At 35.0% G+C, this 24,084-nt stretch overlaps 1 protein-coding gene across 2 annotated transcripts; it reads right to left on the bottom strand.

Annotated features, from left to right (window-relative positions):
• Nucleotides 1–11,455: 11,455 nt before the first annotated feature.
• Nucleotides 11,456–22,980, bottom strand: LOC132635977 (cytokinin dehydrogenase 7). 2 transcript variants are annotated; one of them, XM_060352596.1, is made up of 5 exons: nt 22,829–22,980; nt 16,048–16,677; nt 15,660–15,941; nt 14,367–14,629; nt 11,456–11,882 (listed from the first exon to the last, which is right to left on the bottom strand). In XM_060352596.1, the coding sequence occupies exons 1-5, from the start codon at nt 22,919–22,921 to the stop codon at nt 11,567–11,569; spliced, it is 1,584 nt and encodes a 527-aa protein (XP_060208579.1). In that variant the 5' UTR covers nt 22,922–22,980; the 3' UTR covers nt 11,456–11,566. The 2 variants fall into 2 exon arrangements, with proteins under 2 accessions (XP_060208579.1, XP_060208580.1); XM_060352597.1 differs by having other exon boundaries at nt 16,048–16,713; nt 22,829–22,951.
• Nucleotides 22,981–24,084: the final 1,104 nt, after the last annotated feature.

The raw sequence follows: 24,084 nt of genomic DNA, 5'->3' as shown, positions 1-24,084 counted from the left end.
ACGTACCCGATCATATATAGGCTCGGTGATCATACATACCTGGCCAACCAAGGCTCAGTGTTACACGTACCTGGCCCTACCAAGGCTCAGTGTTGTCCATACCCAACTGCAGTGGTTTGCGCGCTACGTAAATATAAATACATATACATCTATACATATACTACCCGGCCATATAAGCTCGGTGTTCCATAATAGTCATACATATACACAATAGCTCATAAGCATCTTTACTTTTAACCCCATTATCATAATCGTCATCGTTATTATCATTATAACCATCAGCAATACCATTATCACTATCATCATCATTCATTTCATCTACCTTAATAGGCCTACTCGTCATGCGAGGGGCTTAGTACAATCGTAGCGTATCAAGAATCATGAGCTTACAAGCTCGGAAGATCAAATCATTTGAAAGACAACATACTCGTATAGAGGATTTAGATGTTTGGCCAAAGAACCATGCATTTTGAAAGAAGGGTTAGCCTTACATACCTTTCCGTTCGACTATTTATCGTTTGTACGTTCCCCTTCAACGATCGCGTTTATACCTTCATTAAAGTCATACTATCATTAGAATCGATAGCTAGCATCTATGAATAAAACTAGACAAAATCGGATAGCATCTCCTCCATAACGTATCTCAACTTCCAAACGTCAATAATAAATTCACGATGCCATAAAAATCTCCATTACTCATTCACATTATCCATATTTCTAGACTTACATTCAATTCATCCATAACCATGGCCATAACACACACGACGTCCGTTTACATACATTGTTCATCTCATGTTCTCAACATCATTTATATTGTATTTACATCACAATACATCAAGACCCATAGCTCAATTCATACTATTTCTCAAAATGACACTATTCCATATTCATGATACATTTTCCTATACCCTTCTACAATCCAAGTATTTCAACTCTTAACTACCTTAAACAACATAGAAATATCGTGAATCTTACCTTAAATGTTGTAGGAACAAGCTTTAGTTGATAATACTCCACTTTGAGCAAAACCCTAGTTTATCTCCATTTGGATTTCTTGACCTTGGATGATCTTGATGGTTTTCTTGAACTTGATTCCCTTGATTTATGTTGTTGATCACCAATTATCCTTGAATTCTTGCGGAATATATGTAGAGATATGTTCTAGAGAGAAGAGGTGTGATGTAGAAGTGAAATGAAATAAGCCTTGGTCCCCTTATTTAATGACTTAAAAATCTGATTTGAAGTGCACAGTGGTCGTAAACTTGGTTTACGGTCCATATTCCAGTTTACGGACCGTCCTTCGCGGTCGTATTTAATCATAACAGAACCAAAAACTCAGGCTGGGACATGGTGATTTACGATCATGGTTTACGGGCCGTAAACCACTTTACGGGCCGTAAACCACTTTACGGTCCGTATTCCAGGTCGTATTTAACCATTTTATCATTTGGCAGAAAGTTTGAAGTTTTGGAAGCCACAATACGACATGGCAGTTTACGGACCGTATACCACTTTGCGGTCCGTATTTCATTTTACGACCATTGGCCAAAGTGCAAATCTGCAACTTTTCTCATTTTCAGAACCTATAATCATTCATTATGGAGCATAGCCTATCTCTTATTGCAATTGCCTTCGGAATCTTACTTAGGGTCGTCAAATGTTATTTCTTACTCATGAAAATGTCAGATACTCATACTCCTCGCGGGTCCATTCACTTGGGCAACAATGGAGGATTTTTCCGAGGTGTAACACGTTTGATAGCTATTGTTGTAAGCGAATTCCCTAGAGGCAGGTGTTCATTCCAACTTCCTCCAAAATCGATTGCACAAGCTCGCAGCATATCTTCCAAAGTCTGAATAGTTCTCTCCGCATGCCCGTCAGTTTGAGGATGAAAGGTAGTGCTCAATTTCACTCTAGTTCCCAACCCTCCGTGAAAGGATGTCCAAAAATGAGCAGTAAATTGCGTACCTCTGTAAGATATAAACGATGTTGCAACACCATGCAATCTAACTATCTCTTTTAGATATAAATTGGTGTACTCCGTTGTGGTATATGCCGTCTTCACAGGGAGAAAATAGGCAGACTTTGTGAGTCTATCCACAATAACCCAAATCGAGTCAAACTTGGCCTTTGTTCGGGGAACCCCTACAACGAAATCCATATTGATCTCCTCCCACTTCCACTACAGAATCTCGATATTCCGAGCCAAGCCTCCAGGCCTTTGATGTTCAGCCTTCACCTATTGACAATTTAAACACTTAGCCACAAAGTTAGAAATATCAACCTTCATGCTCTTTTACCAATAGTGTTGTTTCAAATCCTTATACATTTTGGTAGATCCCGGATGAACCGAATACTTGGAGCTATGAGCTTCCATCATTAATTCTTGTCGAAGACCATCGACATCAGGAACACACAATCATCCTTGCAACTGCAGAACACAATCACCAGTACCAATAGTAAATAAAGTGTGCTCACCCCTTTCCACTCCATCTCTCAGCTTTGCCAAAAGTTCATCATCATATTTCTTGGATTTTATCCTTTCCACCAGGTCAGACCGTGATGGCGTGATTCCCACTAACTCTCCACCTTTGGTTTCATCAAGTCTGACCCCAAGACTAGAAAGTATTCAAATTTCCTTCCCTTTGGGCATGTCATGTGCACGCAAATAAGCCAACGTGCCCATAGATTTTCTACTCAAAGCATTAGCAACCCATTAGCCTTACCAGGATGATACAAGATATTCAAGTCGTAATCTTTCAATAACTCCAACCACTTCCTCTGCCTGAGGTTTAACTCTCACTGCTTGAAGATATATTGCAGACTCTTGTGATCGGTAAAAACATCACAATGCTCACCATATAGATAATGATGCCAAATTTTCAAAGCAAACACCACAACCAACTCCAAGTCATGAGTCGGATAGTTCTTCTCATGCTTGTTCAACTGATGCGAAGCATAAGCAATCACCCTACTGTTCTGCATCAATACACAACACAACCCAAACTAATTCTAGAAGCATCACAATACACCACATATCCACCAGACCTAGAAGGTAAAGTCAAAATAGGAGCTGAAATCAACCTTGTCTTAAGCTCTTGGAAACTCTTTTCACAAACTTCGGACCACTGAAACTTAGCAGTCTTCTGTGTCAATTTGGTGAAGGGTGAGGCTATAGACGAAAAACCTTCCACAAAATTTCTGTAATAATTTGCCAAACCCAAGAAACTATGAATTTCCATTGCACTAGTTGGTCTAAGCCAATCCTTAACCGCTGAAATTTTCTGAGGGTCTACCTTAATGCCGTCACCAGTCACCACGTGACCCATGAAAGACACAGACTCAAGCCAGAATTCACACTTAAAGAATTTTGCATAAAGCTCTTTCTCCTCAAGTGTTGTCAAGGTTATCCTTAAATGATTAGCATGATCCTTACGATTCTTAGAGTACACCAAAATGTCATCAATAAACACGACAATGAAGCAGTCTAGATAAGGCTTAAACACACGATTCATCAAATCTATGAATGCAGCAGGCGTATTAGTCAACACAAAGGACATGACTAGAAACTCAAAGTGCCCATAACGAGTACGAAAAGCGGTTTTCAGGATATCCTTCTCCTTTATCTTCAATTGGTGATACCCAGACCTCAGGTCAATCTTTGAAAAGAACTTAGCACCCTGAAGTTGGTCAAATAGATCATCTATCCTAGGCAAAGGATATTTATTCTTAATGGTCACTTTATTAAGTTGACGATAATCAACACACATCCTAAGGGAACCATCTTTCTTTCTAACAAATAAGACTGGAGCACCCGAAGGTGAGGAACTTGGTCGGATGAAACCCTTACCAACAAGTCCTTCAATTGATGCCTTAATTCCCTTAGCTCCGCTGGAGTCATACGATAAGGTGGAATAGAAATAGGTTGGGGTGTCGGGAATAACATCAATCCTAAAATCAACAACTCTATCAGGAGGAATACCAGGAAGATCTTCGGGAAATACTTTGGGATAATCACTGACTATAGGAACAGATGCAAATTCGGGTACTACGGATTTTGTATCATTAACAACAACCAAATGGTAAATACTCCCCTTAGTAATCATCTTATGAGCCTTAAGATGGGAAATAAATCTACACTTTGGCTTAGCAATTTCACCCTCCCACACAATAATAGGCTCATCGGGAAAGGCGAAATGAACTAACTTATGGCGATAATACACATTAGCATAGCACGCAAACAACCAGTTCATCCCCATAATTACATCAAAATCCATCATCTCAAGTTCACACAACTTGGCCACGGTCTCACGACCTTTAATCACAACAACACAATCTCTGTATACTCTAGAAGCAATAACAGGAACACCCGAAGGTGTATCAACAGCAAAAGGTTCCAACAAAGGTTCGGGTTTCATACCCATGTCGAGAGAAAAATAAAGGGTCACATAGGATAAATTTGAACCCGGGTCAATCAATGAGTAAGCATCATGAGAACAAATGGTAAGGATACCTGTAACCACAGTGTCAGAAGCCTCAGCTGTCTCCCTACGAGTCAGCCCATAAAGTCGAGTTGTCCCTCCGCTAGAAGTATTAGCAACTTCCTTACCTTTGTCGTTATTACGAGCATTCTGATTATTATTGATAGCATTACCAGCAGGCGGATTTTTAGCAGATGCAAAAGCAGGCTAATCATTATTTTGATTAGACATAGCAGCCATCTCGCGTAGTCACTTTCTGCATTCCCTCTTAAGATGCCCCCTAATACCACGGTGATGACAGATACCATTTTCCGACACTGGCGGACGACTACTTCCTTGCGAAAACTTACTATTATTATGATTTTTCTGGCCTTGCCTACCAGAAGACATACTAGCATGTGGATGAGAACCAGACTGAGCAGGTGCAGAATATCCTCTACTTTGCCCTCCCTTATAGTTATTACTACTGAAACCACCCGCCGAATGGGCCTTCTTGTTCTGATCTCGATCCACCCTCTCTTCATTTTTCCAACTCTCTTGTTGTTTAGCAAACCCAACCAGAGATGAGTAAGTGCAAGTGGGAGACATAGCAACAGCAGCGCATGCAGACTTGATACGTGGTACCAAGCCTTGCGCAAAATGAGTCAACTTATGCTTTTCAGTCGGAATCATATATAAATCATACTTTGACAGACGGGTGAACTCCAAACTATACTCACGAACCGACTTGTTACCATGCTCTAGCTTTTCAAACTTCGTAGCCATAGCAAATCTTTCCTCACCAGATAGAAACCTTTCCATGAACGCCTCTTCAAGTTCAGCCCACGATGGAGCTAAAGTAGCATCACCCCTCTGAGATTCTCACATCTCAAACCATGCGTGAGAAACATCCTTTAACTAATACGAAACGATCCTCACAACTTCGGAATCCTGGGCATTCATTGCCCTGAATGCCTGGAAGGTCTCACCTAAAAAGTGTTAGGGGTCATCCACCTCTCGTGACCCAAAGAACTCTGGTGACTTTAAGTCTAGGAATTGCTTAAGTCTGCCTCCACCATGGGATCCCACACCTCCACGCTGCTGCTGAGCCACAACCAAAGCAGTCAACATTTGAATAGCCGTTTGCATAGTTCCAATCTCAGGCACACCCGCAACAGGAACAGCAGGAGCAGGCGTTGCTGGGGGTGGTGCTTGATTTCCAGCATCATTTCCATTACCAGCATTCGCTCCCCTAAGATTTCGGTTAGCACTCACGGGTTGTGTCTGGTTACCATTTTTGGATTGCGTCAAAGCCATTTCTGCAAGGCCCGGATTAACGAGCGAATTAGAACGATCCTAAAAGGACTTTAAGCTCTACAGCACAATCTAGAATCAAGAAGAATAGGAAACACCTATGAAAATCCTGGGAGTTTCTCAGCCATGCAGGTGATCAGGCTGCACAAGGAAAACTCCACTAGACACAGCTCCACAGACACCGACAAAAATCCTAGGACGTAATTAAACCTAGACTCTGATACCAAGCTTGTCACACCCCAAAACCCACCCTAGTCGTGACCGGCATCCGACGTCATGAACAACATCAAAAGAACCGAAATGACACAATAATAACACTTGAACCTGCCAGGTTCAATATTCGCCTCCAACAGTTTATAAAATAAATGTAACAAATCATTAATATATATGAATTAAATCAGCAGAAGTCTTCATAATTTAATTAATTCAAGCAAACATGATAGTGTGCCCGAGAGAGTTAAACAACAACTCTTCTCGTACCCACATTCGAATGTATACTAAGGAGCTTCTAAGAATAAGGAATAAATTTCGAGCTCATCGGGACGCAGCCCAGAAACTAATATAAATAAATGGAATTAAATAAATAGGGTGTCCCACGAATGAAAGTGTAGGCTCACCAAATCAACAACAACCGCAAGTCCTTCCTAAACGCCCGGTGTATCAATAACCTGCTCTTCACTGTTACCTAACATACCATCAAAAACAACAATGGTATGCCTGAGTCTTTGTACTCAGTGAGTGCCTCGGGGACAACAAATAATATGAAAATAAAGTACAATAATACATAAAGAAATCGATCTTGAAAATCATGTGAAACCAATGTAAGAACAGTTATTCAGTTTGTGCATCTCAATAAGAATTATCGAAACCGATTATAGGGCCTCTTATCAAGGTACAACTTCAAATATGCCTTTCAATTTATCATAATTAACAACAACAATTCCATGAGAAAACAAGGATATCACACATGCCAATACAGACCCAAGAATCAATCACATCGAAGGGGTGACCGTAGAGGTTCCCTTGTCACAGCGCACCACACTGGAATATGAAATTTTCGGTGGCTATCCTTCCTCCCGAATAGCTAGGCATTAACCGCACTCCGGGTAGAGAACCCGGTAGTGGCCACTCTTCCTCCCCAATGGATAGGCAATTACCACACTAGGATCCATAATGGCTACCCTTCCTCCCGAGTAGCTAGGCCAAACACAACAACAAAGTTCATAGCATAGAAGCCGATTCACAATTTGTCTCATCGTAGTCACACCATCAATTAACATTAATCATTATGTCATTACAAAAATCCATAGTTTCATAGATAATCTTAAAGATGTTTCTACTTCTTTCAACAAGATTTCATTTGTCATAGTTCCCTTTTAAAACATGCATGCCGACAATTAACCCTCATTAATGACCATCTCTTATAGAAGAAAACGGTTATGATGTCATGTACGTATATAGAGGATAATACAATCATAGTTTAGTGTGAGCTTGTCCCCTCACGTACACCAACCACAATCAAAAACATGAATTAGGGTTCCGTATGAAAAGTTCACCTTTTTGTTCAATAAAGAAACTTTGAGAAGAAAACATATATCCATGATAAGGTTTTTAAAGGAGAGACATACAAATCATCTTCATAGTCAAAAAGGATTTTTAAGAGAGACATACCTTAATTAAGCCTTACGTAATTCAACAATTTACTTTTATAACGAAGAACACACCACCCTAGCTTGAATCACCTTGAGAAGGATTACCTTGCAAACCCTAGGTTTTTCATTCAAGAACCATGTTAAGAATCATGGGTTTAATGTTAGGATTGATTAGTAATGTTAAAGATGTTCTTACCTTTATGTTAGGAGACGTGGAGAAAAGATTTTCGTCCTTAGGGTTTATGAGAATGAGAATAATTCATAAAATTAACTGAATCCCGCTATTTATATACATAGCTGGCTGCTAGTGAAATACGGTCACAGTTTACGGACCGTATTTCAAAATACGGACCGTAAACTGTGGCCATATTTAACAATAATGAAAACAGTGAGCAGTCTTAGGGAACAGGTGAAATACGTCCAAGGTATACGGAATACGGGTCGTATTCTATGGTCGTATTTAATCATAAAGAAAACAGTGCGTAACCTAGGAAAGTGAGTGGAATACGTCCAAGGTATACGGACCATATTTCAAAATATGTGCCGTAAACTCTGGTCGTATTTTATGATAACGCAAAACAGTGGAGTTCGATCCTTCAAGACACTTCCACACTTATCTCAGATCTACGGAATGTTACACAATGGGGAAAACGGTATCAAATTATGTGGCATCGGAATACAACATCAAAATTTATCTTAAAGCATATGTCGGTAGTTTCTACCCACTTGGTGATCAGTCTTATTGGTCAAACGAGCCATTTTCAATGATTGCTAACAAGGAGTATATCCGTAAAATGCGTGTTAACGCACAGACTCGGATTCCCAATCAAATAGATGTTCCGGATAGGACATACTCTCGAAGGTGCTCGACGTGTAAGGAGTTTGGCCATGATAAGCATTTGTGGCCGTGATGGTGCAAGTACCTCTCGTAGTGGAAGAGCCTCTCTTGGTTGAAGAACCTCATGATTTTATGAATGTATTTCTTCTTGATGTATTCGAATTGTCTTGAATTATGAATCTTAAGTATTTTGTTATTGTAATGAATGATGTGTTTTTTTTTTAATGAAGCATCTTGAATTAGACATTTTTAAAAATGTGAGTTTTTTTAACCGAATGAGTTATATAAAAATGGTCAAAAGCGAGCATAGCGTTGTCCGATGTGGGTCGCTAAATAATTAACCCCTATTGAGCAGGAATTTCCTGCACAAAAGGACTTCTATCTATTGCACAGGAAATTCCTGCGTAAAAGATAGTATTATAACTTTTTTAGTGGGTATTTGGATCAAACACCCACTTTGTGGGTCATTTAAGTTGCGGACTCCCAATATATATGGACAGTTTCTCATTCTATAACTGTGTGATTGTGCTTATTCTCCTTCTATCCTGGTTTCTTTTATAAACTTTAAAATAAACTAAGAATCACTTTAATTGGAATTTGAAATTTGAAATTTGTTTGATTTGCTTATTGAAAGTTTCAATAATTGACTCCTTTCTTGTCATTTCTTCACTTTAATTGGAATTTGAAATTTGTTTGATTTGCTTTATCCCTTTAATTCACGGATAATGATTTTCTCTTTTAAATGACATTCTGTCAACATAGGAAAGAGCTAGTACTTGACTCTTATTTGTTTTGTATTAGAATGTTCTAAATCTTGAAGTGAAGCATTATATGTACTTATTATCCAGAAAGAAAAAGAAAAAAATAGTAGTACTAACGTGTAATCAGGTGACAACTACCTAAAGTATGAGACTTTACTTTTTAAAAAATAAAATAAAAAGAAAGTAAAAGACTTTAAAAGCTTTATCAGATAACATAAAAAGAACGTCGATGCATGATACAGTAACCGGAGAACGTATCAGATACTTTGTGCATGGGACTAAAACAAGCAGGGGTTTCTGATTGGAGGGTTCATCTTACAAGAAATTTATCATGATCTTATCATTTCTTTCCAAATACATCTATGTGGGTCCCTATCCCTCCTTGTTCTAATTAATCTTTCCCCTCTTTTGATGACAAGTGAAAAAAGAGGGGAGAAAAAGAAACCAAGGAGGAGAATTTTGTGACTAAAACAAGTAAAATTTTGGAGTTTATGCATGTGCATGGGGTGGAACAAAGTTTAAGCACAGCCCGAGGAAGGAAAAAGGGAAGAAAGAAAAGAAGAGAAAGGGGAAGAAAAAGGGGTGAAAGGAAATCGTCTAAAAAAGCGTAAAAGTTTTGGAGTTTTTGCATGAAATGAAAAGAGAATCTGATACCAAAAGTCTAAGCAGCAGGTGGTTCCATAGACTCAAACATTATATCCATCCACATTAAAAGTTGAAACTGCCTCTGTATGAGCTTTCTTTTTCCTTTCATATCTCTTTTTTTGGATAAGTGTATCTTTTGATTTTGTGAAAAAACGACTTTTTTCTTTACAAAAACTCAAACAGAAAGATGTTGCTCCTATAGCTGCATAACGGGCAGATATATATCCTGCCAAAAATTCTGGATTAACTCTGTAAACGCATCTTACACTCTTCATATTGGACTAATATTTAACGACCTATTTTCTAGTTTAGTTACAGGTTAGTTGAAGCCTTTTAAAATCTTTCCGTCATATAAATTTTTTGTTTAATAGCCTACACTTAAAGTTGAATTGGATAAGAAAGATATTGATTTTAGTGATGTATATTAATTGAAAATGTATATTAATTTTAATGATGTATATTAAATAAAAAAAGAATGTTGATTTTAATGACGTATATTAAAAATTTTAAACGAAAAGTTAAAAGTTGAATTGGATAATATTCCTTCAGGTTCAAAATAAGTGTCCACTTAGCCTTTTCACATCTTTTAATAAAACACTAATTCCTAGAAAAAATAAATATTTTAACTAAACTACCCTTAATTAATACTCCTAAGAGTACTCTTGCCTATTTATTGCCTTGAGTAAATAGGGGCAAATCTGTAAAAATAAAATTAATTTCTTTTTTATTATGTAAGTGAACACTTATTTTGAACTGGATGGAGTAAGATATCAAGTGTAATGATATATATTATTGAAAGGGGATAAATTGAATTTTAATGTTCATTTGCATATTAAAGAAATTCATAATTTACCAGTACTTATTTAACCTTTCGGGTGGCTACGTAAAATTACTAAATTCTAATTAGGGGTGGCAAAATTAGCCTATAAAATCATGAATTCGCTTAGGTTTGGAGGGTTAATGACCCACTAATTAGGTTTGGAGGGTTAATGACCCACTTATTTTATTAACTCAGTCCATTTTGACCATTTTAATTTGACTCATTTAAAAGCTGGGATGATATGCAGCACAAATTGACCGGTGAGAAAGTGTCTAAATATTTTTAAAAAGATACTTTTTTATTTGATATGTTATATACATGCATAATATAAGGAAAAAAGGTTTACTTATTAGTTACTTAAACAAATTATAAGAAAACAAACAAGAATTTAAAACCTAGTAAGAGTTGGGGGGTTGGGTATTGACGCGCTTTTTTCGATTTCAGCCCATGACCCGTCTAATTATTATGTTAGCCCTTTTGAGTCCCCTAACTGCAGCCCAACCTGTAACCCGCCCAATTATTAACTCAGTCCATTTAAAACCTTCAAAATTTAGTCCAATACACCCACTAGACACCCCTAATACCAGTATAGTAGTATTCTAACATTTTGGAGAGCTAAACCAGGAAGAATAAAATGTCACAAAAAATGGTGTCTTTTTCCCCCCTTACCAAACCTTTCAAAAATTCATCAGATTTGTACGAAAACAGAAAGGGACACGACCATTAGTGGATGGAATACAGAATGTATAAATTAAAGCAAGTCCATCACTGTCCATTCGCGCTTCGAATTTGCAGTTAATCAAACCTATTTTCGATTTCCTATTAATTCCCTACTGTAAATTGTAGAGTAATCAATAGAACATAATTCAAATGGTCATGACAAAAGTTTGAATTCTAGTATGCTGATCACATCTATAGTATATGTTAACATAATGTGATATCGAAAAACAAAAGAAGAAAACAGAGATGAGAACATCCTTCAACGTTTTTATTTACATTCTTTAAGAGTTGTTTCGTAACAATTGCAATATCCAATGAAAAGGAAAAAGACCCCAAAAGTAATAGGAGTATATTTATTAGAGTTGGCGGTTTCTAGTAAATATTTTTTGGCCAGGTGCAAGGACAGCCTTTGGATCAAACTGGCTCTTTCTCTCGACAAATCTTCCCCATTGATCCCCGAAATGCTTCTTCCATTCAACAGTGGACTCGTAATGCGGAAGGTACAACTTGAAATCAAATCCTTTGTTGATACAAGTTTGTAATATCTCTTGGTTCTGTGCTACCATCTGTTTTGTTTCAGACTCTTTTGGATGTGCGTGGCTAAACCTTAGCAAAGCCACTAAGTAAAATATTTCACCTTGGGGTAACACCACTGACGATCGATTATCCCACCTAATTTCAGTAAAAAAGAAAACAACAAGAAGCTATTACAGGAAAATAAAAGAAATGTATTATTTAAAACAATAATTCCTAAGGAACAATTTAGTGGCCAAGAGATACAATTTGTAATACCACGCAGCCGCTCCGTACTACCAATTATTTAAATCAATCAATCAACTAATGTATGCCGCAATCTCAAATTAGTTCGTGCTATTTATATAGAGATTTTGTATCCATCTGAAATAATTTACTTATACATCTAACTTTAGAACGGAATATGTTGTGCAAAGCTCAATCAATTAACCATGCATCAATTTTGCACTCATGATTTAGCCATCAAAGAAAAAACTTCAAATTAATGACAAAAGAAACAACAAGGATAGTTTGGTCCAACTGAATTAGTAGTTGAGGAGAAGAAAGTAGATAAGCAATGGTGTCACTATTAATCGGGTTGGTGAAGTCACTATTAATCGGGTTGGTGAATTATAGTCTGTTTGGCCAAGCTTATTTTTTTTCAAAAATACTTATTTTTTCAATAAGTGTTTATTGTAAAAAGGTGAGGTGTTTGGTCAATCTTTTGAAAGAAAATAAGTGCTTCTGGAGAGTAATAAAAACAGTTTTTCAGAAGATAAAAAATAGTTTTTACCGAAAAACACTTTTTTAAAAAATACTTTTGAGAAACACTTTTTAAAAGTCTGGTCAAACACTAATTGCTGCTCAAAAGCGTTTTTTCAATCAATTGGCTAAACACAAACTATTTTTCATCAAAAGTACTTTTAAAAAAAAAACATTTTTTAAATAAATTGATTTTAAAAACTTGACCAATCAACCTATTAATATCCTTGTCGTCACTTATATCGGCTAAAAACTGACCCTGAAAGCTAAGGTACTCAATATCTCCTTTTCTACAAAAAGATTTGATTCATTATGACCAAAATACCCCCCACGCCACCCACCCACCTACAGCTAGAATTATCAATCGTAGGGCAAAAAAGTTACTTAAATATTAGCAGTAAATTTTATTGAAAAAATATTAATCTACGTTAATACGATGGTACTCCCTCCGTTCCAATTTGTTTGATCGGTTTTTATTTGATTCGGAGTTTAACAAGGTAAAGAACACTTTTGAATGTTGTGATCTTAAATTAAAAATATATAAAATGTATCAAAAAATCCTTTAATTTTATAATTTTAAATATGTCACGTAAAGAATTGGAATTAAAGAGTTGTCAAGAAGAGAAAAGAAATATTATTCTTTAAATAGACTAAAAAAAAAATAAGACAAACACATTGAAAGTAATATATTTGGAACCAAAGCAACAAAAATTGGGCCCACCGTATCTTTGTCCCAAAGTACCGTCCTATTACGTTTGCTTATACCTCACAAGAGAGCGGGAAACGATTTTCTATGCCACCGTAGCATTTAGGGGTCGTTTGGTAGAAGGTATAAGCTGAGATATCCCAGCACTAATTTGTGTATCATGTTTTGATAGAAAGTATAAATTTATCTAGAATAAATTTATACCTTGTACCAAACAAAGTATAAAATGCATCCCATGGTATAAGCTAGGATATACCTTCTTATACCACTTATCCTGGGACTACTTTATACCATATCCTAGATGGTATAAAATAGTCCCAAGATATGGAATAAATTAGTCCCGGGATTATAATCCTGGGATAATTTTGGCCATGCACCAAACGACCACTTAGAGTAAACTGTACAAGCAACGTAGCAGGTAGTGCAACGGTGTGTTGGTGTTGGTCTTATGGAGGGATAGGATGGGCTAAATTATTAATCCAATGGAATAGGAATTAATCCTATATTTGGTTGGTGGGATAACTTTTTTAATATTCCATCCAATACCATGTAGTTGGATAAAAGCTGAGATAAGGTGGGATTAGTTGGGATTACTAATCTCATCTTATCCCACACAATTCTATCTACATGGGATAACTTATCCTCTTACCAAACGACCAACCAGTGAAGATTTTTTAAAACATGGGACCCACTTAAAGGGAAGAACAGAGCAATGACCTAACTTCCTCAGAAATCTCAATTCTCAACCACCGGATTTTGGATGGGAGTCAGGTAGTCCGTTTCATATTAAATTATTATTAAATGATAAAACACGACACATCACCACCTGGGCCCAAGGCCATGAGGTTGCCACGTGGATGCCTAACTTAGTGGTCCTAGTTCACGTCGCTATCTGATCCCCTTATGCTTCCACGTGGCACTTACAGAGCCAGTGAAACTTGTCCCGGCAAATAACTTTTTTTTCCCAAAACCATAACTTAGGTTTTCTTAGCACAAGTTGTGGTCTTGTAGTAAAAGAATTATGGGTAATTGATGATGACCAATAGATCCTTCCATTCTAATAAGAGAAATCCAATTTTGGGGTCATTCCAAAGTTGACTTTTTAAAAAAAAAAAAACAATCTTTTCAATTTTAAATTGCAAACGCAAGAACATAAAAATAATAAATGTACTTACTTGCTACGCAGGAGAGGATAGGTCAACATAGGGCCATTGACACCATCTTTTAAGATGTTCTGGAACACAATTCGATTGAATGCGGCAATGTCTCTCTTAGAAACAAACATGTTAAGCCATGGATGAGGCGTATCCCATATACCACTATCTCTAGCCGCTTGTTCTACGTGCTTTACTCGTAATAAAAACTTCATGTAAGTCAAGTCGATCTCAAACCTTAAGTGCTTTATAAATCTCAATCGCCCTAGTAATTTCTCGACCACCTACCATGGGAAAAAAAAAGGGGACAACATCTTTAAGATTGCAATGTAAGTAAAATAAGAGAAAACAAGATCCAAACTGTAGTTTATACGCAATGGTATTTTTGTCATTCTATTGACATCATATATATTAGGAGATTCTGCAAAATGATGGTGATTTTGGCAAATTGTTAAAACAGAAAGAAATTGAGGGGACCGCAGAACGTCATGAAAATCTGCGTCTGCTCAGCAAAAGGACAAACAACTAATTGGATTTACTGTTTTAGCCTCAGGCTTTAGGACTTTTGTCACCATCGACAAGGACATGAGACAGTGAAAAGTACGGTGTTAATTTCGTAATAAAACGCCGATTCTGTGGGCACATTCAAACAAGCTGGTTGGTTCTATCTATGGTGTCAGAAAATCCATGAGAAGATTACAAACTATTAGCGTAAATTTTGACAGTGTATTGTCACTTTTCAAACGTCGTCGTCTTGCAAACTACCAATTGGCCACCCCACCCACCAAACCACCGCCGTTTTTTGCACACGTGTAAATTTCAAAGAGATTTTCATCTTCGTTGTTATTTTTTGGGTTCTCGAATTACTAATTTACATACATTTAAATAAAGAGGAATTGATTCTAGGGAATGTAATTGTGGAAACGAAGAATCCTTTTTTGAGCTTTTCACTGCGCTAGCTTAATCTTATGTTCCCCTCTTTTTGGGACCCAATCCCTGATTCATGGTCAACATCTGTTAAGGGCCCTCCCTTGGCAGCCACCCAGGTCAAAACTAAGTCAAAAATCGTTCTTTATGGCCCATATATCCTTTCCAAATTAAATCACCTCGGTTAATAATTGTAATATTACTACCCAAAAAAACTACATAAAAACTTACATTATTATAAAGTTAAGAACTTAAAAAATGAGGCACATAATAAAACATTCCCTCTTTTCCTTCCATCCACACAACAAGGGGAAGTGTTAAAAGCAAAAGTAAAAAGAGGGGTAAAAAAGAAAAAGTGGTAAAAAGTTTTGAAATTGACAGAATTACCATATTTACAGTGGAAGTGGAGGGATGGTGGTCAGGGTTGTTGCTATAATGCAGGGCCACTTCAAGGCAATAGAGCACCGGGCCAGTTTTTTTGGGTAAATGGGTCGGGTCAAATGACTGTTTGGAATCCAATGGCACTGAGGGCCACCCATTTACAGGGTCGTCACTGTTCACAAACACAAAGCCTTCCACATAATTGAACGATTCTTGACTCATTACCAGTAACTCAGCATCATGAGTGAACTCATCGAACTCACGGTATACCACTCTTATCCACCTCACCTAATACACACAAAAAAACAAACCCATGATTAACAATCACCTTTCGTGAACGTGTTAAAAATCTATTATATATAGTATGCAATTCAAAAAAAAAAAAGATACTAACCATATCCGGGGCGGTTTGAAGCAAAACCCGGGCTCTAGTGATGATACCAAACTGACCAAGTCCACCAAGAACTGAGAAGAAGAGTTCAGAATTTTGAGAGTTTGAACAGACGGTTTTCTCGCCGTTACCGGTAACAACTTCCAATTCCGTTACAGTTGACGTTTGTGGCCCATAACGGAAAGCTTGACCACTAACACCAGCGTTAGACAGAGTACCTCCAACCGTTAATTCAAGATAATCCGTCCATGACTTAGGAGCCACACCATGAGCAACGCAGCTTTTCAAAACGTCAGCCCATAATGCTCCACCCCCCACGTCAGCATACATGGAAGTTTTATTAACGTCGATTCTGTTATTATCACTCATTGATTTCATGTCAATAACGAGGCCATGTTTAGCCATAGCTTGACCGTTAATGGAATGACCGTTACCTCTAGCAGCTACCGTTAATGTTGGTGAGTGTAACGCTTGTCTAATTACACGTGCAACGTCATCGGCACCGGCTGGACGTATAAGGGCTAAAGGCTTATCTGCATATATACCACCGAAATCTTTACTGGTTAAGCCGGTTGCGTTGAGTCCATAATCAATGTTTCCTTCAATGTCCAAGTCTTTCAAAACGCCGTCATCCTGTTTTTCAGGTTCAGGTATTGAATCAGTGTCATTCTCAGCCACAAATCGTTCAACTAAACACGCTAACATCTTCTTTGCTGAATTGGGTAAATGAAAAAATAAAATCTTCTTTTCTTATGTTTATTTGATACCAAAAAGTGTGCTTTTTTTTTTTTTTTTTGGCGTGTGCTAAGAATTGAGAATTCTTGGTTATGGTGGTGGGAAGGAGGTTTAAGGAGGCTTTAAATAGCGGCGGGATGGGGATTTTAAGAATGGAAAAATAAAAATAAAAATGGAGAGAGAGAGAACAAAGAGGGTTGTTTTGAGCCGGGGGGGGGGGGGGGGAGGTAGGGGTGAAATTTGACGTCAAGAGAGCCTTTCAATATCCTGTTGACGCTGTGATCCTATCGGCTTCCTCCTCTGTCTGCCACTTCCACAAATATTAGTATTTTTATTTATCTATTTATTTTCCTTTATAGAAGGTTTGGGAAATTTGGTTTCTCTCACCCACTGTTGTTAGCTTTACCTTCCTTTTTTATATATTTATTTATTTTCCCAAATATTGTGTTTTTCTACACTTTGTTTTTATCAAAAGTTTTATAAAAATTCTCGGGTTTCAATTTTTGCGAACTTATTTTCTTATTAATCCACGCAAAAAAATAATGACTCTTTTTTATATTTGAAAATAATTTATGTTAATGCATTAATTTGTAGCTACACAAAATATATTTAAATTATTTAATACTATAAATTTAAAAGTCTTATTTTTTTTTAAAATTTCATATCCGATCAAATCAATTCACATAAATTGAAACATCGGGCGTATAAATTTTTGCATAAACTTCTGAAAAGAAAAGTGTGCTCATCCTCTTTACCAAAACAAATGATTCAATTTTTTATTTTATTCAGAATTGAGAAAGTTAAATTGACTCTTACTCCTGGTCAAAATCTTATGCATTTTTTCTGCCCATTCAACCTCTAGTAGGAGTGAGCATGGTACGGTATTTGAAATTTTAATATGATAATTTTAATTTTTAGTTTTTAAAAATACTATACTAGTACCGTATCAAATTAATTCGGTATGGTTTGGTATTTTGAAGTTCGGTTTCGGTATTTTACGGTACGGTAAATCCGTACCATAGTTTGTCCGACTTCAACCTACATATACTCATACCGTGGTGAATTATGACTTCCGCTGCTTAAGAAACGTCTCAATTATTATGTACTAAACACCTTACATGTGTAAAAATATTCAAAAGAATGTGCAAGCAATCCCCTTCGTAAATTAATTACACAAAAAAGACATTTAAATCAAGATAGAGTAGTTAAAGTTCCAACGTTTAAACAATTAGTCTTCTAATAATACTAGTTTATATATTTGTTAGTATTATAATACTAAGATATATGAATTGTATATGTAATTATATACTTCGGTATGGTATGTAGTATTTCGGTATTCTCGTTATGAATACCGAATACCAAAATTTTTTAAAATTCATATCAAATACCGTACCAAATACCATAATACCGAAACCGCGTTATAAAAAATTTCGATTTCAATATGGTAATCGATATCTACCATACCATGCCCACCCCTAGAGCCCTTCTCTTTTTTATGTTTTCCCTTAATAGTACTCCTTGTAATAAAAATGCTCATATAATTTCAATCTAAAATACTCCCCCTGTTTTAATTTATTTGAACTTATTTCCTTTTTAGTCCATGCCAAAATGAATGACTTCTTTCCTAATTTGGAAACAAATTCACTTTAAGAATGATTTACAGCCACACAAATTTTCAAGGCTTATTTTGAACCACAAGTTTGAAAAGTCTTCCCTCTTTCTTAAATGTCGTGTCAAGTCAAATAGGTTCATATAAATTGAAACGGAGGGAGTATGTATTAATGGCTAACAATGATCATTATAGTACAGTATTAGATTTCCTACGGTGAACATATATTTGCATAATTTGACTAGTACAGATCAGACACCAACTGTTCAAAGATAAAAATTATTTTAATTTCTTCTAATTTATCACCAAAGATTATTTTAATAATTTTTATTGAAAAAAAAAAAACCTCATGCTCAAACGGGGCCTTATTTAACAACATATTCATTGTAATTCCATAACTAGGGTCTGGGGAGGGTAGACCTTATCCCTATCTTAAAAGGTTGTTTCCGAACCAAACAGGCCCTTATTATCAGAAAGAAATGATGAAAGCGCCGATAATGGATTAATACAAACCAAAAGTTTGCCATACATGAAAAGAAATAAATAGGGTATGCATGAAAAAACTGAATTGCGATTTACATGTCTGTGAAAACAATAGTATTAATTAAGTAGGGTTTGGCCATGAAAACCAAATATTTTTCAATTTATTTGGAATTTTGAAGTTGGAGTTGTGTTTGGTTATAATTTTTGCAAAAAGTATTTGGTTGTTTGAATGTATTGAAAGTGAAAAGAAAAAAAAAAAGGAGAAACCAAGGTTTTAGGTGTTTTTCAAATTTCAACAATAACTTCAAGTTGTATTTAAAATTTTCATGACCAAACGCTGATTTCCAAATAAAGTGAAATAACTTTTCAGAAAAAAGTAAAAAATTCTCACGGCCTAACAGGTCCTTATAATGTTTTCTGAAGACAAAAGAGTTGAGTTGAGAAGCCATTTTGCATGGGAAAATAAAGAAGAAAACTAATACGTACATGAAAAGAATGCTTCACTACTTCAGCTGAAACCAATGAGGAAGAAGCTAGAAACGCTATGGTGCAAGCAAACAGGAAATCCGATGCCTCATTGCAAGTCAATTTGCGTGAGGCTATAACTTGAAGAATTTGGTGGAACAAAAAGTGAGAAATGATCCCTTTATTCATATAATAAGATGGTTATATCATTTATAAAAGTAATTATAAGTAGATTTCTATAATAAGTATTACTCCAATTGGTAACATAATAAAAATTGTAACTAAACTGTACACATATTAACTATATCCCTTTATAAAGATAGTTATGTCATTTATATTATAAGTAGATTTCTATAATAAGTATTACTCCAAGTGGTAACATAATAAATTTTTTAACTAAACTGTTCACATATTAACTATATCCCTTTATATAAGATAGTTAATGTGTCATTTATAAAGTAATTACAAGTAGATTTCTATAATAAGTATTACTCCAATTGGTAACATAATAAAAATTGTCACTAAACTGTACATATATTAACTATATCCCTTTATAAAGATAGTTACGTCATTTACGAAGTAATTATAAGTAGATTTCTATAATAAGTATTACTCCAAGTGGTAACATATTAAGTATTTTAACTAAACTGTTCACATAACTATATCCCTTTATATTATAAGATGGTCATGTCATTTATAAAGTAATTGTAAGTAGATTTCTACAATAAGTATTACTCCAATTGGTAACATAATAAAAATTGTAACTAAACTGTTCATATATTGACTATATAAATATATTCATAAAAAAAAAAAAAAAAAAAAAACTTTGAAGCATCAGCATATAGACTTAAGTACGCGTTTGGCCACAGAAATCAAATATTTTTCACTTTATTTCGAATTTTTGAAGTTGGATCAGTTGAAGATGGACTTGTGTTTGGTTATACTTTTTGCATAGAATATTTGAATGTATTTTTGGGCCACACATGATCAAATTGTAGTGGGGATCTTTTTTTATAAAAACTAAAAATGTACGGCAAAATTTGAAAAAAGATAAATCATAAAATGAGATGGAAAACTATGAGAAAAGTTTTGTGGAATATTTTGGACTAGACAAAATCAAAAAGTGAGATAGAAAAAAAATAAAAAGGGGGTTTTCAGGTGTTTTAGATGTATTTAGAACTTTCATAGCTAAATTTTCAAATAAAGTGAAAAACAAAAATTGAAAAAGAGTGAATAATTTTCATGACGAAACGACTCCTAAATCTCTAAGAAAAGTGCACATACATTTGCATTAATGTATGATCCATGTTAAGATTTAAGAACACGGGAAAACTTAGCAGATAATTTGGTTATGATTGAAGACAAACGAATCATGACGAGTATACAAATACAAATGTGGAGCTTCGGTGCTACTTGTGGATTCCGCAAAATTCAATACCTTTGACTGAGACTTTGTTATTCGTATAGGAAATTTAATATATATAAATATTTTATTAAGAATCCAATAAGCTATCTTTTTTAGTATGGGTGTACATGGACCGGGTTGGTTCGAATTTTTTAACACCAAACCAAACCAATTGCGTCGGGTTTTTTAAATTTATACACCAAACCAAACCAATAAAATTCGGGTTTTTCAACCTCGGGTTTTCTCGGGTTATTCGGGTTTTTCGGGGTTTTTTTCGGAATAGTCTTGATACAAAACATATAACTTTTACTTCAAATATTTCTTTAGTCCTAATAAGGTACAACTATAATTAAGGTGTTTCTTAAGAAAATAACACAAAATGTGAGAAGAGTGATGATATTGTATTAAAATATTTAATAAAAGCTAATAAAATCGGTTAAAATAAAAATTGCTAATTAACAAGCCATAAAGAAAATGACCATAATCTAAAAATATTAAGTCATGCTAAAATAAGTACGACAAATAAGTATTAATTACATGACAGAGAAAAAAAACTTAAGTTATGTATTTTCACTCTCTAAATCAATTATGCAAAACTAAACAATAGAAATCCAACATTATTGTCATTCCTAATGGTAAATTGAATTTCTTTTGTTAGCATTAGTGTTGAGTTGGTTTTGGTTTGGACTTTATTTGAGTTACTAACATCCATAGGATATAAAACTTATTGACGTTCAAAATTCTAAGTTCAAGCTTGAATAATATGATAATAGATAAAAAACTATGAAAAAATTTAAGATATATTTATAAATTACATTACAAATAAATATTTTTATGTATAAAATATTTTAAAAATTGAATACATGTAATGTCAGGTTGGTTTGGTTCGGTTTGACTTTTTTTAGTTAAAACCAAATCAAACCAATTATGGTCGGGTTTTTTTTTTGCAACACCAAACCAAGTCAATCCAAACCACTAGTCGGGTTTTTTTCTCGGTTTGACTCGGTTTATCGGTTTGGTGCGGTTTGTCGGTTTACTTTGTAGACCCCTATTTTTTAGAATTCATAAATTCAAAATCTTAGCACCACCTTTATGGCAAAATACTCCATATTATTGTACTATATATTTAAGTGTAAGATCTCAAATCAAGCTTTACATTTTCAAGGATGTTAAAAACTTTATAATATCAAAATTAATTTTTTAAATATTTCAGAAGTTTATAATTAAAACTTTAACAAAAGGATATGATAAAATATAACTATTATATTATCATATCAAAATATATAAAGTATTGCGACCACAATAGGATTTAAGAGTTCAATTTAAATTTTAAAAATTTGCAAATTAAGTTTACGTCATTAATGACCTTAAAACTTCATAAATTTATTATTTTAAAGAACGTAAATGGGGTATGATAAAAATATATTATTGTGATCATATCAAAATATCTAAAGCAGTAACGTATTTGTTTTCAATATAGAGCTATATTAACTCAATCATGTTTGATCACATCAGATAAGTAGATAACGTATAAATTGTGGAGATGTTGGTGAAAATAAGATTTGATCAAATTCTATTTTGTAGCTTATCTGTTCTTAGCAGGTATTTGGACATTAATTGAGTGATATTGGGAAAAAAATTGATTTTTGAAGCCCAAAAATGATATTTGGAAGTAGAAATTGTGTTTGGACATGCATTTCAGTAGAAAAAAAAATCATATTTTAAGGGAGACAAAATCATTTGAAAAACTCATCTTCAAAAACTAACCAAAAAATCATTCTAATCTATATCAAATATCATTAAATTTCCTTTTTTCAAAAAAAAAAAAAAAAAAAAAAACACCTGATGTCCAAAGGGCACTTATTATCGGAAAGAAATGATGAAAGTGCCGATAAGACTGGATTAATAAAAACCAAAAGTTTGCTATACATGAAAAGAATTAAATAGGGTACATATGAAAAAACTGAATTGCAATGTGCATTTCTGTGAAACAATATATTAATTACGTATAATGTTTTCTGAAGACAAAAAGAGTGGCGTTGACAAGCTATTTGCATGGGAAATAAAGAAGATAAAGTAATACGTACATGAAAAGAATGCTTAACAACTTCAGCTGAAACCAATGAGGAAGAAGCTAGAAGAGCTATGGTGCAAGCAAACAGGAAAATGTGATGCCTCATTGTAAGTCAATTTGTGAGGCTAGAACTTGAAGAATTTGGTGGAACAAAAAGTGAGAAATGATCCCTTTATATAAGAACGAGTTTTGTATACCTGCGTACGAAAGTCACGGGCGATAATACTTTTCTAATCAAGAATATAATATGTACCATCCTCGTAGCTAGCAAAAATTACTTCATCTTTTCCTCTGTCTATATGGTCTTGATTTATCTAATTATTTGCCAAACTTCTCCACGATTGCGTGTGAAAGACTTTGTTTAATTAAGGCTTAATGCATATGCAACTCTCTAAACTTGTCCCTTTTTTTCCATTTTGGCGCTTCACCTAAGTGTTGTTCCTATTGAACTCCTAAACTCGTCCTCAAGTGTGTCTATCAAACCCCATAAACCTGATTTTCTACTCTTTCACTGCCAGCTTAATTAAGAGCTACTCTTTTTTGCCCTCTCAATTGCTGCTAATCTTAACTAAAAGATGACATAATTAAATTAGAATATACATTAGCATGTTTCTACATTGAAGATGGAATACTATGTAAGTCAGATTGTGTTTGATAGACACACTTGAGGACGAGTTCAAGGGTTCAATAGGAACAACACTTAGTTCAGGTGCCAAACTGAAAAGAAAAAAAAGGGGCAAGTTTAGGGGGCCGCATATGCATTAAGCCTTTAATTAACAATGTAGTTTATTTCTAGTTTGAATACAGACTTTGAGTATGTTCAATACAAATATTTATTGCTAAACATGGTTACAAAGAGTGATTAATTCCATCAATGATGAATATTATGAAAATAAAAGGCTGAAGTCATCGACAGACCCTCCAACTTGTTCGTTTATTCCACTTAGACCCTCCAACTCAGACTTGTACCATCTGAACCCTCAAAGACCACTTTTACTGTGCCATTTAGACACAATTTGTTGAGCTGGCCAACCGCGTGCAGTACACTGCCCCAAAGGGCGTGAGATGCCATTTTTTCCCTTTTTAATTTTTTTTAGAATTATTGTAAGTAAAAAAAAAATATTCTAAACCAAAACCCTAACTTGTTAGCGGAATGCCGCCGTCCCCCACTACTTATTTCAAACCTAAATCTCCTCCCATTTTTATCCTTTTTCTTGTTTTTGATCTATTTTGTTCTTAGGTTTAGATTTCATGTTGATTTAGATTTTA

Source organism: Lycium barbarum, chromosome 4, assembly GCF_019175385.1.
Source record: "Lycium barbarum isolate Lr01 chromosome 4, ASM1917538v2, whole genome shotgun sequence".
NCBI lineage: Eukaryota > Viridiplantae > Streptophyta > Magnoliopsida > Solanales > Solanaceae > Lycium > Lycium barbarum.
Note: the sequence above shows the minus strand (reverse complement) of the source record. Positions and strands in the feature narration are given on the sequence as shown.